This window comes from Periophthalmus magnuspinnatus, chromosome 18 (assembly GCF_009829125.3).
Source record: "Periophthalmus magnuspinnatus isolate fPerMag1 chromosome 18, fPerMag1.2.pri, whole genome shotgun sequence".
NCBI lineage: Eukaryota > Metazoa > Chordata > Actinopteri > Gobiiformes > Gobiidae > Periophthalmus > Periophthalmus magnuspinnatus.
The window spans coordinates 26,198,302-26,212,564 of NC_047143.1; the positions used below are offsets into that span (position 1 = coordinate 26,198,302).

The 14,263-nt window shown below is 38.9% G+C and overlaps 2 protein-coding genes across 3 annotated transcripts; both read left to right on the forward strand.

Annotated features, from left to right (window-relative positions):
• Positions 1 to 65: 65 nt before the first annotated feature.
• LOC117386104 (butyrophilin subfamily 2 member A2-like) lies at positions 66 to 5,887 on the forward strand. Of its 2 annotated transcripts, XM_055229080.1 has the most exons (10): positions 81 to 128; positions 194 to 234; positions 354 to 419; positions 692 to 1,045; positions 1,113 to 1,406; positions 1,469 to 1,564; positions 1,637 to 1,666; positions 1,740 to 1,772; positions 1,860 to 1,898; positions 2,221 to 5,543. In XM_055229080.1, the coding sequence occupies exons 2-10, from the start codon at positions 231 to 233 to the stop codon at positions 2,793 to 2,795; spliced, it is 1,491 nt and encodes a 496-aa protein (XP_055085055.1). In that variant the 5' UTR covers positions 81 to 128; positions 194 to 230; the 3' UTR covers positions 2,796 to 5,543. The 2 variants fall into 2 exon arrangements, with proteins under 2 accessions (XP_033839304.2, XP_055085055.1); XM_033983413.2 differs by having other exon boundaries at positions 66 to 234; positions 2,221 to 5,887.
• Positions 5,888 to 8,904: 3,017 nt separating this feature from the next.
• Positions 8,905 to 14,201, forward strand: LOC117386106 (butyrophilin subfamily 1 member A1-like). The gene is made up of 9 exons (XM_033983415.2): positions 8,905 to 8,950; positions 9,072 to 9,137; positions 9,403 to 9,756; positions 9,824 to 10,117; positions 10,180 to 10,275; positions 10,352 to 10,381; positions 10,456 to 10,488; positions 10,576 to 10,614; positions 10,954 to 14,201. Exons 1-9 carry the CDS (start codon positions 8,947 to 8,949, stop codon positions 11,529 to 11,531), a joined length of 1,494 nt encoding a protein of 497 aa, XP_033839306.1. The 5' UTR covers positions 8,905 to 8,946; the 3' UTR covers positions 11,532 to 14,201.
• The last annotated feature ends 62 nt before the right edge of the window (positions 14,202 to 14,263 follow it).

Consider the following 14,263-nt stretch of genomic DNA (forward strand, 5'->3'; position numbering starts at 1 on the left):
CAAAAAATGTATAAATAAATAAAAATAAAATTGAAGCTCCTCCTCTGTCCATTTTTGGAAAACGAAAGTTAAAACTGAAACTTAAATCCGACTTGCTGCTTCGCATAAGGGCGTTGTTCAAATATTTGGTACAATCTGAGTTCGCGAAGAAATAGGGTTATATTTTACAATCACATGTGTTTGTAAGATGTAGTTCCAGCTCTGCAGAGTCCAGCTGCTCCAGGCTCAGGATGGGTAAGGACCGTTTAACAGCGCACAGGCCTGTGATGACAGTTGGTCTTTGTGCGCGACATGCACAAGTTCTAGTTTAAAATTATGCAGTAAAAATAAAACATAATGTGTTTTTTTCTTAGATTCACAATATCTCGTCTTTTGGCTCAAAGTTTCTCTTTGTGTGTGGCTCAGTGACGCTGCGCCAGGTGAGTCACCTTCAGCATTTACAGGTGAGACAGGGGCCCCAGAGCAGACTGGAGGGAAGAGGATTATCTTTCACATCTCAAGACAAATGGAACAGTTTAACCTAATCCTCATGTTAGAAAAGGTTTAGAAAGGTTTTGTTCCCCAATTTCCCAGATGATGTGAAAGTGAAAGTAAAGCTTTTGTTCTAAATGTGTCAGTGCAATGAAATTAATGACTTTTTGTCTGTGAAAAAAGTAACCAGATTTCACTTATTTTGTTTCACTTTTGTCAGAAAACTTTGTGGTGTCTGTGGATTCCAACGTGTCGGTCCACACCACGCAGACTGCAGTTTTACCATGCTGGGTCAATCCACAACAGAGCGCTGAAGACATGGAGGTCTACTGGTTTCATCGTGACAAATTTGACGCTCCCATTATGCAGTACAAGGACAAGGCAAGTGTCCCTCTGCAAACTTACAGTGGCAGAGTTTCATTTGGCCAGAAGCATGCCTCCTCAACAGGTTTGAAGGAAGGAGACGTGACCCTTATACTGGAAAAAGTCACAGTTGAGGATGAAGGAAAATACACGTGTTATGTTAGCAGTGACAAGCATCACAACAGGGCAAGTGTCAACCTCATCGTGAAACGTAAGTATTTAAAAATATTATACAAATACAAGTGTCGATCCAAATGAAAGATTTTATGTTATTATAGAACTTGGAGCGTCACCTTTGCTGACACCAGTCGTGAAGGAAAACAACCAAATCAATGTGAGCTGTGAGTCGGACGGCTGGTACCCCGAGCCTCAGCTGCAGTGGTCCAGTGGTAATACGCCGCTCACCCCTGAAGATCTGGTCTACAGAAAAGCCTCGTCTGGCCTCTTTTCGGTCCACAGTTGGATGATTGTGCCCAGCTCCTCTGCACTGTCGTGTTCTGTGGGTTTACCTGGAGAAAAACTCATGCAGGGAAAAATTGACTTGAATAACATCATTCCTCCAAAAAAAGAAGGTAGAAAAGTGAATATATTTATTAAAACCGTGGCCGACTCACACAATCTTGGTATTTTTCAGATTCAGGGTCTTCAGGTGCAGGATGGGTGCTATTTGCAGTTACATTAATCGCACTTATTGCCACACTGGGATTTCTTTTGTTCAAGAAATATAGAGGTAAACAAACATTTAAACACAATAATTTTGAATGTGTATCAATAACTAAATCAGGATTTATGTTTGGTAAAGGTTCAGTTTCTAAACCTGCCAGTGCTGAAGGTAAGAAGCTAAATGTCCCTTTTACAAGTGCTTACTCTGATTCTTTGTTAATGCTACTTTTTCTGTTTTAAAGATCCAGGCGAATCTCAGAAACTTCTTTCCACAGGTGAGATACAAGCAGCATTCAAGTGTGTGTGATCACAAATGGATAGAGATTTGAACTGTGCCTTTAAATGTGTTTTTATTTTTGCAGTTGTGATATCAGATCTGGACGCAGCTAAAACACATTATGGTAAACAGCCTTTTTAAATTCTGTTAAATTGTTACACAACATTATAGGCTCGTCCCCAAAGATTCTCAACAGGTCCCCAGAGATTATTAGAAAAGAGGAGATAGATTATGAGAATTTAATGAAGTCATGATATGTTGCCTCTGTAAAGTATTTTATAACCATTACTGTTCTGTAACATCTCTGTTAACCAGAAAAAGTATGTTTTGTCTTATAAGATTGTAGTTTATCAGGGAATGAGATAAAATAAGGGTCACAGGGAGAAAAATTTTGGAAACACTGTTAAAGGCTAATTGTGATTTTGTGTTTTTGTATTTTTCCACAGAGAACATTGAGATTGTGAAGAGTGATAATACATATGTTACAATAAAAGGGAATGTACTGAGAGAAAATGGAGACGTTCATTTTCCTGATGGAGACAGAGTCACCTGTATCACAGCTGTCAGAGGAACACCTGGATTCACTTCTGGGAAGCACTACTGGGAAGTCTCTCTGGACGTAACTGGAAATACAGAAATTCCCCCCAAAATGTCCTGGTGGATTGGTGTAACAAGTCACTCACAGATCCCCAAAGACCGTGATCTTTCTCCAACATTTGGTAATGGTTTTTGGAGCCTTTCCTCTTCTCCTGATAAAGCTGGAGTCTTAAAATTCGGTTCAAATCCTGAGATTTTTATCCCGATTCAAGCCCAACCTGAAAAGATTGGTGTGTTTTTAGATTATGACGGTGAAACACTCACATTCTACAATGTGCAAAATAAAAGTCTCATTGGCTGTTTCCGCACCAAATTTTCAGGGGAGGTGTTTCCTCTTTTCAATCCAGGTAAAGGGGACAATGCGCCAATGAAGATTATACACCTGGACAAAGGCTCTGAAAATGAGACTAATAATGTTACATAAATCCAACTCAGAATCCACCTCAAAATCCCTCAGCAAGTCAAAATGTACAGTTTTGGTATCATTGTCTAATCTAATGATCAAAAGTGTTAAATCCAGTGGCTCTTTTTTTTATTATGATACGATTAGTTATAATGTTTAGGATTAGGACATACCTGAACTGAGGTGATTACACAGGGTAGGATTATCTTGACAGATTTTTTACATAAACATTTATATAAAAAGTAAAACCATGAAAGCCACTTATTTTACTTTTATTATTTTATGTGCGGTAGTCGAAAACCTGTTGCCACAAATCCAGACAGATCTCTCTGTATCTTTTATACAGATTGATATGAGTCTGGTCCCACGTCCTTAAACCCGTCAAACCTGATCGTCCAATCAGATCAGTTTATTCCAGTGACACATGTGAAATGAAGGAGCTCATTGGTCGTCTATGATTTACAAATAAAATCAAATTTATCTCACCTCAGATTAAGAGAGTTTAGACTTTGGTCATTGACTCTGCAGAAATCCACCATGTTCTTCAGCCCCGTGATATTTTTTCTTTATTTTTTCCGATATGGACGGTCCAGTCTCACAGATGAACACTGTTGTTGTGTCCTTGGGCAAGACACTTAACCCACCTCGCCCCTAGTGTCTGTGTGCACTGGTGTATGAATGTGTGAGTGATTCCTTAAATGCATTCAAGATGGAAAAGCGCGATATAAAATTCTGACCATTTACCATTTACCATGCATGTCTCTGATTGGCTAATCCACCTGTCAATCACGCCCATTTGAAAACGAGGGGATTCACCAGTGACCAGACTCACATGTTCATAAAGTATGAAACAAGTGTGTGTTCTGGATCACAGGGAATAAAACCTGTGCACTCTACAAAATACTTACCGTAAATTTGGGACTATAGAGCGCTCCTGAATATAAGCCACAGGTTTTCATATTGTAACGCGAGATATTTACGCAGAAAGATGATGCACGGACACGGTTTTTTTAAACTGTGCTTGAAAATTGGCACCGACACGACATCAACACGGGATGAACACACCTGCAGGTTTAGGAAATAAAGCTGCACCAACACGGGGCCTCTGCTTTTATTTCCTTTTGTCGTCTTTTTACATTGACCAAGTTGGATTCATTGATGCCGAGCTCACGTGCAGTGGCTCTATTTCCTTCTTTAATGGTCAAACTTACGTGCAGTGGCTCTATTTCCTTCTTTATCTTAAAAACTGCATCGTGTCCATTTCTTCGTGTGTTTTCCATGATGCGCAAAGTGACCGTTCAAAATCAAAACTAGTGAATTCTTCAGAGCATAATCTTTCCCCACGTCTGTCTCACTTTTACATTTACAGCTAGAGAGCGCCCCCCGGTGGCTGTTATCCAGTAAAATTCTATAAATACTGCACTGTTGTATCGGCCGCAGGGTTCAAAGCGTGGGGAGAAAAAGTCGTGGCTTATAGTCCAAAATTTACGGTATACTAACGATAAGAGTTTGCAGTTGGTCGACTAATCGTTTTATTTAGATATAATAAGTTTTTCTATGGGGCAACAGGAGAAAAGAAAAAAAAGTGAGTGAGTGAGCTTGAAGATTTGATTTTTTAAATATATTTATGTGTAAAAAGTCAGATTAAACTCATGATTTAATGGTTTAATCTGTTTTTTATGTAAGTGCACTGCTTCCTCGTGCTGTTTTTGCTTGACTCTGGTGCTGTTGTGTCTTGTGCTGTCAGTGCAGTTTGGGTCAGATACATAAACACTTTTGCCCCGCCCCCTCGTTTAGCGAATAATCGATCAGCAGGACAAGTTTTCTGAAGTCGACTACAGCCGTACTTTAAGGTGCACTGTGGAACATTTGTCCACATGGAAATGCTACAGCTTTGTCTAGAACGTTCCGCAGTATAAACGAAATCCGTCCATCCCACGGGAGACAAGCACGACGCTACGTTACAGTTCAGATCTGTGGAGCGTCGCCCGTATTCACAGAAGGAACCGATGTATTTTTAAGCAGCACAAACGCCCATAATAAACCAATTCCAGATGGATATGTTTAATGTCGTACCGTGAAACATTCCAGGCAAAGCAATAACATCTCCATGGAGACAAGTAGGTCGTGAATCTCCAGAAAAGTTACGCAGTGCACCTTAAATAGTCCAGTCTGAATGAAGTCTTGGATCGATAAATGCTCATAATTCTCTCAATTATGGAGCCTACAAAAAGATCAACGTCTTCTCTGTCAGCAGAATTGCACATATATCTATATTTTTTATTTCATTTGAAGGATTGTAAGACGTAAGTTTAATGTGACGAATTTGTGCTGCCTCTTCTTAACACATATAAGGTTAAACACCGGCTGATCATGATGTTTTGAACGTCGTTAAACTCTTGATCAAGCACACGACCTCTTAGTGTCAGAGATGTAAGAAGAAAAAGGGTCACAGACAGTTATTTTGAATGTATCCTGTAAAAAAAAAAGTTGTATTTTTTGTATGTATTTCATTTTATGTGATGAACTAACAATGTAGTTAAGTGTGTCATGATTATTATTATATCGACGGTTTGTTCAATATGTGATTAGATGGAATAGTAATGTTTGGGAGTCAGTTTATCGTGGACTCGTTTAGTTTGTTCTGCAGTTGTTATTTTTCTGTTGTATGAGATTTGAGCTGTAGATGTTTGAAAATATAACTTGGTTGAATCATTATCGATACAAACCAACTCTTTTTACTTTGTTTATCCAGCTTTAGGATTATTGTGTCAGTGATATTTAGTTTTAATATTAACATTTGTCGTTAAAACTGGAAGTACATTTCATCATTCTAATACATTTTATATAGTTTTGTTTTATAGTGCTGTTTTTGCAGTTTGTTTTTTGCTTGTTTTGTATAAATAAACAAAAAATTGCCATGTTCTTGTCCATTTGGTTTAAAGTCAGAAATCCAGTTTGAAAAAACATTAAATAATGTCATACATTTTAATAAGTACAGGTAGCATTTACATTATATACACCATTACACAATACTGACTTTATAACAAGTTTTCATGTATTTACACTGTGAATGTGAACATATGTTGCAACAAATAAAGAAATGATATACAGAGTGTCCAGGAAGTCTCTTTACACTTTAAAAATGTATTACAAAGGCAGTTGATCAGACCTTAACCAGACTTGTTCTGTTGTACTTGTGCTTTCCAAAGTGACTTAATTTAATTCACCTCTATATGAGCTCCATTAGTCACATGAAGCACATCAAGACGGGACTGGATTTCTGCAGCAGAACCTCATCGATGGTTCAGTCTCATCTGTATCTTTTGCTTTAGTTCAGTGATGTCTCGTATGTTTGTTCGATGCACGATATATTTAACACAGCCACGTAGAAAGAAATCCAGAGGTGTGAGATCTGGTGAACGTGGTGCAAACAGAACTGGTCCCACGAGCTGGAAATGTTTGAGGAACTCACAAACATGCAGAGCCCAGTGTGGTGGCGCCATCTGCTGGACAGTGATGGTTGAAGATGCTGCAGTTGTGGTGCCACAGATTCAGTCAAAAAGTCAAGGGAGACATTTCTTCTTATACCCCGAGTATCATAGCAACCAAAGAGCCAATCCAGGGCAACGATGATGAAGGTAATGGTTCCTGCCCGCACCGCTGGTTTAGCAGGTAGTGGGTGCTTAGCAACGCTGTTAATCAAACCTGTTGCTAACACTAGTGGGTTCGACCTCAAAGAAGGCGCCTGATTCGTCTGTTACTGATGTTTATATCTTGATTTACAGAAACCCCCAGGATCATGTAGAGCGGGTTAATACGAACATTTTAAGACCAGAATGACGAGGCTCACTACAACAGTGACAGAGAGAGAGGACACACTTTTTCAATGTAAAGTGAATTGGAGCCAGAGTCAATGGAGCTGAAAGCGCACCAAGATCACTTCTTATTTGGAACACGGTGGCTAGCAAGTTAGCTATGCCCATTTACAGTGTCTGGCCAAAAAAAAAATCTCCACCTGGATTTAACTAAGCAAATAGGTAAGAGCCTATAGGTACGAGTCAGGTCTAGATTCAGCAACAGTCTGTGCTCAAAGAATGAGGTCAGCTGACACCTGAATATACTGAATGACCAGGTTATTCCATCAATGGATTTTTGGGCATATTCCAAGACGACAATGCCAGGATTCATCGGGCTCAAATTGTGACAGAGTGGATCAGGAGCATGAGACGTCATTTTCACACATGGATCGTCCTCCACAGAGTCCAGACCTTAACCTCATTGAGAATCTTTGGGATGTGCTGGAGAAGCTTTGTGCAGTGTCAGACTCGACCAGCATCAATGCAACAGGTGAAAAATTAATGCAACACTGGATGGAAATAAATTTTGTGCCACTGCAGAAGCGAAATCGAAACAATGTCACAGCGAATGTGACGTAATCAAAGCTAAAGGAACAACCAAATACCAGAGTGTGTGACCTTTTTTTTGGCCAGGTAGTGTATATAAACAGTCTATAGTTTAAAGTCATATTCAGCTGTTATAATCAAACATGCAGACTGGGCCTTTTTATTCCTAGTTAATTTCTTTGTAAACTATTTGCAGTGAAAATCATTTTGTCCAAACTAATTGTACCAAAATGTAAAAGTAGCAGTAGTCGCAGTAGTACAGATCTGGCTCTCCATATTCAAACGTGTCTCTCTGGAAGTTTTGCCCACCCCTGACCTCTGCTCTGCACTTACCCTATGAGACAGTGGCTGCGGCCGCGATCAGCCTCCTGTCCTGCTTCTTGAGGAGCTGGATTCTGTTGTGAACATAAAACTTTATGGCCCTCCAGTCTCGGTGGTTGCCCACGAGCATCGGGCACAGCTGGAGGCAGCGCTCACAGTCTGCTTTAGCAGGAACTCGATGCTCAAGGAGGTTCTGCTTTAAATGAGTCTCTACTGCCAAACGCTCCGCCTCCGACCACGGACGCTTCAATACACCTCGCTTTCCTGAAAAAAAATAAAAATAAAAAATCGATCAGATAAAAATAAACCCCACAGCTTTTGCAGGCCTTAAACAATGATTAAAAAAAAAAGTAGAAAGTACAGCCACTGCTCTGAAAAGTAGTGAGGTAAAAGTAAAAAGTATCCATTTGAAACTGTACTAGAGTAAAAGTACACAGTAACAGTACTTTACACTGGACTGACCTGCTGTGATCATCTCTAAGCAACGGAGTGGTGTCATCGACTATTTCAGACATCTTGAGCAAAATTAAACAAAAATATAAAGATAAAGATTAAAATGAGCAGTGATCTAGTCCAAACAGAACATTTAAAAACAAACGATCAACGTCTCAACCGTTGACGCAAACAAAACATGGCGCCGTTCCGCAAACACTGCGTTTGTACCGAGATTCTGATTTATTAATGTCAACGTCATAAAACTACATGTTAACAAAAAAAACTAATATAATAATTTACAAAGTGGACTACGATCCTTTGATCCAACTTCCTCAGTCATGTTTGACACAGATTACACACATTTCCGGTTATCCTTTCGAAATAAAACATCAAACTCCTCAGTGCAGTGACAGCGGGTGAGTGTTTTTATAGCACAAAATAATCGTTTGAGCATCAACAAAGATTTAGCTTAATTGTATTGTTTTATAAAGTGTAATTTATTTATTGCAGACCTAGTTTTATAATTTTGCACTAAAAGTTTTATTTTGAAGTGCACTTAACTACTTCCGCTCTACTTCCGCACACAGTTTGAACGTCACAGTGAGCACGTGAGCGTAAATGTGTTGTTATTTTAGCTTTCACGTCTACAGACTCAAAACTCCTTCTACAGATGAAACCAGAGTAGCAAAATAATAACTCAAACATTGTGCAATTTGCTCTATTCAAAAGCAAAAAATGTATAAATAAATAAAAATAAAAATTGAAGCTCCTCCTCTGTCCATTTTTGGAAAACGAAAGTTAAAACTGAAATTTAAATCCGACTTGCTGCTTCGCGTAAGGGCGTTGTACAAATATTAGGTACAATCTGAGTTCGCGCATAAATAGGGTTATATTATATTATATTATATAATATAATTAATTAATTATATTATATTATTATTATATTACAATCACATGTGTTTGTAAGATGTAGTTCCAGCTCTGCAGAGTCCAGCTGCTCCAGGCTCAGGATGGGTAAGGACCGTTTAACAGCGCACAGGCCTGTGATGACAGTTGGTCTTTGTGCGCGACATGCACAAGTTCTACTTTAAAACTATGCAGTAAAAATAAAACATAATGTGTTTTTTTCTTACAGATTCACAATATCTCGTCTTCTGGCTCAAAGTTTCTCTTTGTGTGTGGCTCAGTGACGCTGCGCCAGGTGAGTCACCTTCAGCATTTACAGGTGAGACAGGGGCCCCAGAGCAGACTGGAGGGAAGAGGATTATCTTTCACATCTCAAGACAAATGGAACAGTTTAACCTAATCCTCATGTCAGAAAAGTTTTAGAAAGGTTTTGTTCCCCAATTTCCCAGATGTGAAAGTGAAACTAAATGTGTCTAAATGTGTCAGTGCAATGAAATTAATGACTTTTTGTCTATGAAAAAAGTGACCAGATTTCACTTATTTTGTTTCACTTTTGTCAGAAAACTTTGTGGTGTCTGTGGATTCCAACGTGTCGGTCCACACCATGCAGACTGCAGTTTTACCATGCTGGCTCAGTCCACAACAGAGCGCTGAAGACATGGAGGTCAACTGGTTTCATCGTGACAAATTTGACGCTCCCATTATGCAGTACAAGGACAAGGCTAGTGTCCCTCTGCCAACTTACAGTGGCAGAGTTTCATTTGGCCAGAAGCATGCCTCCTCAACAGGTTTGAAGGAAGGAGACGTGACCCTTAAACTGGAAAAAGTCACAGTTGGGGATGAAGGAAAATACACGTGTTATGTTAGCAGTGACAAGCATCACGACAGGGCAAGTGTCAACCTCATTGTGAAACGTAAGTATTTAAAAATATTATACAAATACAAGTGTCGATCCAAATGAAATATTTTATGTTATTATAGAACTTGGAGCGTCACCTTTGCTGACACCAGTCGTGAAGGAAAACAACCAAATCAATGTGAGCTGTGAGTCGGACGGCTGGTACCCCGAGCCTCAGCTGCAGTGGTCCAGTGGTAATACGCCGCTCACCCCTGAAGCTCCGGTCTACAGAAAAGCCTCGTCTGGCCTCTTTTCGGTCCACAGTTGGATGATTGTGCCCAGCTCCTCTGCACTGTCGTGTTCTGTGGGTTTACCTGGAGAAAAACTCATGCAGGGAAAAATTGACTTGAATAACATCATTCCTCCAAAAAAAGAAGGTAGAAAAGTGAATATATTTATTAAAACCGTGGCCGACTCACACAATCTTGGTATTTTTCAGATTCAGGGTCTTCAGGTGCAGGATGGATCCTATTTGCAGTTACATTAATCGCACTTATTGCCACACTGGGATATTTTTTGTTCAAGAAATATAGAGGTAAACAAACATTTAAACACAATAATTTTGAATGTCAATATATCAATATCTAAATCAGGATTTATGTTTGGTAAAGGTTCAGTTTCTAAACCTGCCAGTGCTGAAGGTAAGAAGCTAAATGTCCCTTTTACAAGTGCTTACTCTGATTCTTTGTTAATGCTACTTTTTTCTGTTTTAAAGATCCAGGCGAATCTCAGAAACTTCTTTCCACAGGTGAGATACAAGCAGCATTCAAGTGTGTGTGATCACAAATGGATAGAGATTTGAACTGTGCCTTTAAATGTGTTTTTATTTTTGCAGTTGTGATATCAGATCTGGACGCAGCTAAAACACATTATGGTAAACAGCCTTTTTTAAATTCTGTTAAATTGTTACACAACATTATAGGCTCGTCCCCAAAGATTCTCAGCAGATTCCCAGAGATTATTAGAAAAGAGGAGATAGATTATGAGAATTTAATGAAGTCATGATATGTTGCCTCTGTAAAGTATTTTATAACCATTACTGTTCTGTAACATCTCTGTTAACCAGAAAAAAGTATGTTTTGTCTTAAAAGATCGTAGTTTATCAGGGACTGATTTGAACAATCATATCCAAAATAAGGGTCGCTGGGAGAAAAAGTTTGGGAAACACTGTTAAAGGCTAAATGTGATTTTGTATTTTTGTATTTTTCCACAGAGAACATTGAGATTGAAAAGAGTGATAATACATTTATTACAATAAAAGGTAATCTACTGAGAGATCCTCGCGATGTTGAATTTCCTGACGGAGACAGAGTCACCTGTATCACAGCTGTCACAGGAACACCTGGATTCACTTCTGGGAAGCACTACTGGGAAGTCTCTCTGGACATAACTGGAAATACAGAAATTCCCCCCAAAACGTCCTGGTGGATTGGTGTAACAAGTCACTCACAGATCCCCAAAGACCGTGATCTTTCTCCAACATTTGGTAATGGTTTTTGGTTCCTTTCCTCTTCTCATGATAAAGCTGGAGTCTTAAAATTCGGTTCAAATCCTGAGATTTTAATCCCGATTCAAGTCCAACCAAAAAGGGTTGGTGTGTTTTTAGATTATGACGGTGAAAAACTTGCATTCTACAATGTGCAAAATAAAAGTCTCATTGGCTGTTTCTGCACCAAATTTTCAGGGGAGGTGTTTCCTCTTTTCAATCCAGGTAAAGGGGACAAAGCGCCAATGAAGATTAAACATAAAGTTGACAAAGGCTCTGAAAATGAGACTAATAATGTTACATAAATCCAATCAGAATCCACCTGAAAATCCCTCAGCAGGTTAAAATGTACAGTTTTGGTGTCATTGTCTAATCTAATGATCAAAAGTGTTAAATCCAGTGGCTCTTTTTTTATTATGATACGATAAATAAAATGTTGTCTAGCTGCATGTATACTTTAGTTTTAATGTTTAGGATTAGGACATACCTGGAATGAGGGATTACACAGGTTAGGATTATCTTCACAGATTTTTTTATATAAAAAGTAAAACCATGAAAGCCACTTATTTTACTTTTATTATTTTATGTGCGGTAGTCGAAAACGTGTTGCCGCAAAGACAGATCTCTCTCTTTTATACAGTCCAATCAGATCAGTTTATTCCAGTGACATGTGAAATGAAGGAGCTCATTGGTCGTCTATGATTTACAAATAAAATCAAATTGATCTCACCTCAGATTAACAGAGTTTAGGCTTCGGTCATTGATTCTGCAGAAATCCACCACGTTTTTCAGCCCCATGATAATTTTTCTTTATTTTTTCCGATATGGACGGTCCAGTCCCATAGATGAACACTGTTGTGTCCTTGGGCAAGACACTTAACCCACCTCGCCCCTAGTGTCTGTGTGCACTGGTGTATGAATGTGTGAGTGATTCCTTAAATGCATTCAAGATGGAAAAGCGCGATATAAAATTCTGACCATTTACCATGCATGTCTCTGATTGGCTAATCCACCTGTCAATCACGCCCATTTGAAAACGAGGGGATTCACCAGTGACCAGACTCACATGTTCATAAAGTATGAAACAAGTGTGTGTGCTGGATCACAGGGAATAAAACCTGTGCACTCTACAAAATACTTACCGTAAATTTGGGACTATAGAGCGCACCTGAATATAAGCCACAGGTTTTCATATTGTAACGCGAGATATTTACGCAGAAAGATGATGCACAGACACGCTTTTTTTTAAACTGTGCCTGAAAATGGACACCAACACGACATCAACACGGGATGAACACACCTGCAGGTTTAGGGAATAAAGCTGCACCAACACGGGGCCTCTGCTTTTATTTCCTTTTGTCGTCTTTTTACGTTGACCGAGTTGGATTCATTGATGCCGAGCTCATGTGCAGTGGCTCCATTTCCTTCTTTAATGGTCAAACTTACGTGCAGTGGCTCCATTTCCTTCTTTATCTTAAAAACTGCATCGTGTCCATTTCTTCGTGTGTTTTCCATGAAGCACAAAATGACAGCTCAAAATCAAAACTAGTGAATTCTTCAGAGCATAATCTTTCCCCACGTCTGTCTCACTTTTACGTTTACAGCTAGAGAGCGCCCCCCGGTGGCCGTTATCCAGTAAAATTCTATAAATACTGCACTGTTGTATCGGCCGCAGGGTTCAAAGCGTGGGAGAAAAAGTCGCGGCTTATAGTCCAAAATTTACGGTATACTAACGATAAGAGTTTGCAGTTGGTCGACTAATCGTTTTATTTAGATATAATAAGTATTTCTATGGGGCAACAGGAGAAAAGAAAAAAAAGTGAGTGAGTGAGCTTGAAGATTTGATTTTTTAAATATATTTATGTGTAAAAAGTCAGATTAAACTCATGATTTAATGGTTTAATCTGTTTTTTATGTAAGTGCATTGCTTCCTCGTGCTGTTTTCTGTATAAAAAGCTGTTTTTGCTTGACTCTGGTGCTGTTGTGTCTTGTGCTGTCAGTGCAGTTTGGGTCAGATACATAAACACTTTTGCCCCGCCCCCTCGTTTAGCGAATAATCGATCAGCAGGACAAGTTTTCTGAAGTCGACTACAGCCGTACTTTAAGGTGCACTGTGGAACATTTGTCCACATGGAAATGCTACAGCTTTGTCTAGAACGTTCCGCAGTATAAACGAAATCCGTCCATCCCACGGGAGACAAGCACGACGCTACGTTACAGTTCAGATCTGTGGAGCGTCGCCCGTATTCACAGAAGGAACCGATGTATTTTTAAGCAGCACAAACGCCCATAATAAACCAATTCCAGATGGATATGTTTAATGTCATACCGTGAAACATTCCAGGCAAAGCAATAACATCTCCATGGAGACAAGTAGGTCGTGAATCTCCAGAAAAGTTACGCAGTGCACCTTAAATAGTCCAGTCTGAATGAAGTCTTGGATCGATAAATGCTCATAATTCTCTCAATTATGGAGCCTACAAAAAGATCAATGTCTTCTCTGTCAGCAGAATTGTACATATATCTATATTTTTTATTTCATTTGAAGGATTGTAAGACGTAAGTTTAATGTGACAAATTTGTGCTGCCTCTTCTTAACACATATAAGGTTAAACACCGGCTGATCATGATGTTTTGAACGTGTCTCTTAGTGTCAGAGATGTAAGAAGAAAAAGGGTCACAGACAGTTATTTTGAATGTATCCTGTAAAAAAGTTTTATTTTTTGTATGTACTTTCATTTTGTGTGATGAACTAACAATGTAATTAAGTGTGTCATGATTATTATTATATCGACGGTTTGTTCAATATGTGATTAGATGGAATAGTAATGTTTGGGAGTCAGTTTATCGTGGACTCGTTTAGTTTGTTCTGCAGTTGTTATTTTTCTGTTGTATGAGATTTGAGCTGTAGATGTTTGAAAATATAACTTGGTTGAATCATTATCGGTACAAACCAACTGTTTTTACTTTGTTTATCCAGCTTTAGGATTATTGTGTCAGTGATATTTAGTTTTAATATTAACATTTGTCGTTAAAA